General features: G+C 43.8%; 1 protein-coding gene across 13 annotated transcripts in view; it reads left to right on the forward strand.

The window, feature by feature from the left end:
* LOC121542649 (focal adhesion kinase 1-like) overlaps window positions 1–5475 on the forward strand; it is a 118478-nt gene extending 113003 nt beyond the window's left edge. For 10 of the 13 annotated variants that reach the window (XM_045208593.1, XM_045208583.1, XM_045208585.1 and 7 more), the window contains 4 exons: window positions 2039–2047; window positions 3802–3957; window positions 4272–4352; window positions 4598–5475. In XM_045208593.1, coding sequence (XP_045064528.1) covers window positions 2039–2047; window positions 3802–3957; window positions 4272–4352; window positions 4598–4816 — 465 coding nt within the window. In that variant the 3' untranslated portion in view covers window positions 4817–5475. The remainder of the gene's footprint in view (window positions 1–2038; window positions 2048–3801; window positions 3958–4271; window positions 4353–4597) is intronic. The other 3 variants (XM_045208584.1, XM_045208590.1, XM_045208592.1) reach the window with 1 other exon arrangement.
* Window positions 5476–6000: the final 525 nt, after the last annotated feature.

A 6000-nucleotide genomic window follows, 5' to 3' on the forward strand; every position in this document is an offset into this window, starting at 1 on the left:
GCCCTGATCCCGCAGCTGAATCAACTTTAGGAGACGGTCCTGGCGCTTGCTGGACTTTCTTGGGCTCCCTGAAGCCTTCTTCACAACAATTTAACCTCTCTCCTTGAAGTTCTTGATGATCCGATTAATGGTTGATTTAGGTGCAATCTTACTAGCAGCAATATCCTTGCCTGTGAACCCCTTTTTGTGCAAAGCAATGATGACGGCACGTGTTTCCTTGCAGGTAACCATGGTTAACAGAGGAAGAACAATGATTTCAAGCACCACCCTCCTTTTTAAAGCTTCCAGTCTGTTATTCTAACTCAATCAGCATGACAGAGTGATCTCCAGCCTTATCCTCGTCAACACTCTCACCTGTGTTAACGAGAGAATCACTGACATGATGTCAGCTAGTCCTTTTGTGGCAGGGCTGAAATGCAGTGGAAATGTTTTTTGGGGATTAAGTTCATTTTCATGGTAAAGAGGGACAATTCATCTGATCACTCTTCATAACATTCTGGAGTATATGCAAATTGCCATCATAAAAACTGAGGCAGCAGACTTTGTGAAAATTAATATTTGTGTCATTCTCAAAACTTTTGACCACGACTGATGATTGAAGTGGATTTAACAAGTGACGTCAATAAGGGATCATAGCTTTCACCTGGATTCACCTGGTCATTATATGTCATGAAAAGAGCAGGTGTCCTTAATGTTTTGTACATTCAATGTATAATTAATTTATACATCCAAAAATGGATGTCGCAATTTAGGATTCTATCTTTAAGCTAAGGAGTTCACGACTACTTGCATCTAAAACATGACTAACTGGCCCCATTTCTGTTAGAACACTCCTACATTCCTTAACCACGTTGGCCAGATCACAACGACTACCACTGTACTTCAACTACACAGACTTCCCCTTTTTTTATGACACCCAAAAGACTGGAGAGACATGTCACTATTTCCCTAGTGATGGTTACTATGGTAACAGTCAGCTTGAGTTTCTCTGTATCAGTATAGAGCATCCAGGAGCATTACCTTCCCTAAGTTATCCAAACTGTTAGCTCTGCTCTGCTACCGCTGGCCTTCAAATGGCACACTATTCCCTATATAGTGCACTACACTACTTTTGACCAGAGTCCTATGGGCCCTGGTCAAAAGCAGTGCACTAAATAGGGAATAAGGGGCCATTTGGGGCGCACGCTAAACCTCAGCTAAAGCAGTCCCAGCTGTAATTCACCCCCTCTCCCCTCCTTCCCCAAACACGCTCATAAATACCACATGATCAACCAGGCAGTCAGGCCTGCAATGCATCCTGGGAAGGAACACACTCTTTCCATTACCCTGCCTTATTAACATCACCATGGAAAATTATTTTAAAAAGAGGAATAATCTATCTAATGTGGTTCCTTCTTTCTGGAAGAAAAAAAAGAAATCAGGGATGGAAGCCAAGCCAACATGTAAACACTGACATGGACATTATCAGCCCATCATGACTGGAACTGAGATGGTCAGACTGGGCTATGATATGATGCGTCACAAATTACATCCTATTCCCTATATAGTGCACTGCTTTTGACCAGAGCCCCATAGGCCCTAGCGGTCAAAAGTAGTGCACTATATAGGAAATAGGATGCCTTTTGTGACGATGTACTACCATGTACTCAGTACTGTACTACCATGTCCTGTTCTGATGAGGGAATTAGTGAAATGTCAAATAAAACACAAAGGCTACGTTTACACAGGCAGCCAAATTCTGATATTTTGTCAGTAATTGGTCTTTTGACCAATCAGATCAGATCCTTTGCCAATAATTGGGTACATTTTCAGAATTGGGCTGCCTGTATAAACACAGACATAGTTGCATGACCACAACATTTGAGTCACCACCTCTGTAGATGTTTAGGTATTTACTCAACCAACCTCTCCAAAACCATCATTATTTTGATAACACTTTGCTCTCTTGTGTTGTTGCGTGTATTGTTAATGCTTGTTGCATTAATATTTTCTCCCTCTTCTGTCCCTCTTGCCTCTGCCTTACTGTTGTTGAGCTTAGCCCTGGAGGGTAAGAGAACGCTGTGAATGTGTGTGTGTGCGTTCATACGCTCCTGTGTGTCTCTTTAGACCTAATTTCTCACAGAATTGTCAATCAGTTGTTATTTGATGTTGAAAAAGCAGGCAATGGGTTAGATTATATAGTGGGGTGGGACTATCTGTATCTCTGGTAACAGTTGTGAATTTCTAATGCATCATCTGATTTGGGGTGCTTTACAAATGGCACCCCATACCCTATATAGTGCACTACTTTTGACCAGAGGGCCCTGGTCAGAAGAAGTGCAGTATATAAGGAACAGGGTGCCATTTGGGACTCAACCAGGGTTCATTCACCTGTTGTCTGTTCATTGAACCATTTTAGCCTTCTCTTCCTAATGCATTTCTTCCATTCACCGTACTGACACAACACCTCTTTACATCCATAAAGTGGGCCATGTAGTGGGTCTTATAATGGGCCATGTAGTGGGTCTTATAGTGGGCCATTTAGTGGGTCTTGTAGTGGGCCATGTAGTGGGTCTTGTAGTGGGCCATGTAGTGGGTCTTGTAGTGGGCCATGTAGTGGGTCTTGTAGTGGGCCATGTAGTAATAATAATAATAATAATAAGCCATTTAGCAGACGCTTTTATCCAAAGCGACTTACAGTCATGTAGTGGGTCTTGTAGTGGGTCTTGTAGTGGGCCATGTAGTGGGTCTTGTAGTGGGCCATGTAGTGGGTCTTATAGTGGGCCATGTAGTGGGTCTTGTATTGGGCCATGTAGTGGGTCTTGTATTGGGCTGTGTAGTGGGTCTTGTAGTGGGCCATGTAGTGGGCCTTGTAGTGGGCCATGTAGTGGGCCATGTAGTGGGTCTTGTAGTGGGCCATGTAGTGGTCTTACAGTGGGCCATGTAGTGGGTCTTGTAGTGGGCCATGTAGTGGGTCTTATAGTAGGTATTGTAGTGGGCCATGTAGTGGGTCTTATAGTGGGCCATGTAGTGGGTCTTGTAGTGGGCCATGTAGTGGGCCATGTAGTGGGCCATGTAGTGGATCTTGTAGTGGGTCTTGTAGTGGGTCTTGTAGTGGGCCTTGTAGTGGGCCATGTAGTGGGTCTTGTAGTGGGCCATGTAATGGGCCTTGTAGTGGGTCTTGTAGTGGGCCATGTAGTGGGTCTTATAGTGGCCATGTAGTGGGTCTTGTAGTGGGTCTTATAGTGGGTCTTGTAGTGGGCCATGTATTGGGTCTTGTAGTGGGTCTTATAGTGGGTCTTGTAGTGGGCCATGTAGTGGGTCTTATTGTGGGCCATGTAGTGCTTGTGTATGGTCAGATATGTGTTTGTGTGGCTGTAATAATGTGTGTTTGTCTACGACATTGTTTCAAACAACCCTCTGAATCCTAAACGTAACACACTGACTTGTTCCTAAATGGAATCTGTGCACTTTTGACCCTTTTGACATGAATTATAAATAATGCTGAATTCCATATAACTCCACTGTAGAATGTATTGCTTATTCCAGATGCTGATATCTTCCTAACATAACCTCTAACCCTCTCTAGATCCAACTTACAATTTCAAGGATATATTTGACTTAATTTAGCTTTCAAATTCCTTGGGTTTTTGTCATTGTGATTCACTACCATGAATGACTGTGGTGTTGATTGACTCGTGATATATACTGCCATCTATTGGTGAGAGTTAAGAAATGCAAGGTTGAACATTATATAAAACATCTGACCCTCTGTGTTATTTCTCCATCTCTGCTCACAGTGTATTCTTGTCCTTCATTTAGCTCCAGCCTCAGGAGATCAGCCCGCCCCCCACTGCCAACCTGGACCGCTCTAATGACAAGGTCTATGAGAATGTCACAGGACTGGTGAAGGCTGTCATAGAGATGTCCAGTAAAATTCAGCCTGCGCCTCCCGAGGAATACGTGCCAATGGTCAAGGTAGGAGAGACACAGTTTTCGTTAACTCCACATTTAATCATCAGGGTTCATTAGGGCACACTGTAGCAAAACGTCTACGTTTCACTCTTTTTGGAAATGTTTTATCCCTACTGAACATGGCCTAGGGCTTTTTTTACATTTACCCAGAGCGACTTACAGTAGTGAGTGCATACATTTTCATACTTTTTTCGTACTGGTCCCCCGTGGGAATCAATCCCACAACCCTGGCGTTGCAAGTGCCGTGCTCTACCAACTGAGCTACACGTGACAGAGCAGAGTTCTAGGATTGGTTCATATGAGTGTTTGTGTTTCAGGATGTGGGTCTGGCACTGAGGACACTCCTGTCCACAGTGGATGAAACAATCACGTTACTTCCAGCTAGCACACACAGAGAGGTACGTTAACCAGGCATGGGCCATTTCTGATCCAGTACTATGTTAGTACCCTCTGCCTTCCCTTATACAGGAACGCACAGGAAATGATGTTTTAATGAGTAATATAATACTGTGCACCCTGTTCATTCTCTCAAACGATTTTTATTTAATCTCTCAATATATAATAATAATAATAATAATAATATATGGAACATTATGTTTTAATAAAGTACTATCTTATCTTACTATCCTATCTTATCTTAAAGGTGGAGATGGCCCAGAAGCTGTTGAACTCTGACCTGGCCGAGCTGATCAACAAGATGAAGCTGGCCCAGCAGTATGTCATGACCAGCCTGCAGCAGGACTATAAGAAACAGATGCTGACAGCCGCACACGCCCTGGCTGTAGACGCCAAGAACCTTCTGGACGTCATCGACCAGAGCCGGCTCAGGATGTTGGGCCAGGCCCGGCCGCCACCTCACTAGTGCTGGGGGAGGAGGGTTTGGAGTGTGGGATGAACTGGCTCAAAGCCTCTGGCTGAATGACTGTCGGGACAGATTGAAGCCATGTAGTGGGTTTGTTCACCTGTACTGTCATGTCTAATCAGTGATTACTTCAAGGTAGGGAGGAAGGAGGAAGAATGCACTGTTAAGTCATTTGAACTGGGCACTGCTTCTACAGTACCGTCAGGATGGACTGGACACCATGCGCATCACTAGGCAGACTAGCGACCACCTCTGACCCTCACTCCCCAACACAGAACTCCTTTTTATAGACTTGGAATCTTTGAAGAGTTATTTTATTTTATGCTGCACCGATTGTGTCGGCTGACTAACTGTGAATTCCTACAGTCCCAGATTTCGGCTGAAGAAGGATCAGGATGCACACTTCAGAAATTGCTCCCCCTAGAGGACATAGGGGAGATGACGTGGACAACACAACTGAACTGGAACCTCTATGCTTTAGTAGACAGAACTCCTCACACTACGTCTAACATGTCTGTTTCATTGTTAACAAGCTCAATAGTGATTAATGGTGGATCACAAACACTGGTATATATTTTGTCTTGGCTCAATCGGCCATCTTGTCAAATAGGAGAAAATAAAGTATGAAATAAAATGATGACCGAGAGACAAAGCTGTGACAGTGCTTCCCTGTGTTTATGAATGACAGCCAAAGGATGGTGTTTGCGTGTCATTTATTTTCCTAAATGATGTTTAGCTGAATTTTTCATTTTTCCAATAGTTCAATAGATTTCCATTCATATTTTAAACTTCTCGACACTTCATCAACACATGTTCCCATTTAACACCAACAGCAGACATAAGGTCTCGTTTACAGGAATGAATACCTTAAAGGGAGCATCTCAGCAGTACTTCTCATCTAATCAGCTATTACATAAGTCTTATTAATAGCCTACTGACAAGTGACCATACTTATAATTTAGGTCTATCTGTGATATTTGCTGAGGAGAGAGAGGACACCTATTGGCAGAAGCAGGAGAGCTGTGTGGATGTGGATGGCAGTAGGCCCACTGCTGGGTTTGGCAGTAGCCACAGTGACATTGTTACACAGATCAGTACTGCAGCAGGTCACCACATTGCTGCCTCTGAAGGGATCCAAACCAGCACCATCCTCCGCTCCCTGACAGGTGGCAAAACTGGCACAC

Source organism: Coregonus clupeaformis, chromosome 28 (assembly GCF_020615455.1).
Source record: "Coregonus clupeaformis isolate EN_2021a chromosome 28, ASM2061545v1, whole genome shotgun sequence".
Classification (NCBI taxonomy): Eukaryota; Metazoa; Chordata; class Actinopteri; order Salmoniformes; family Salmonidae; genus Coregonus; species Coregonus clupeaformis.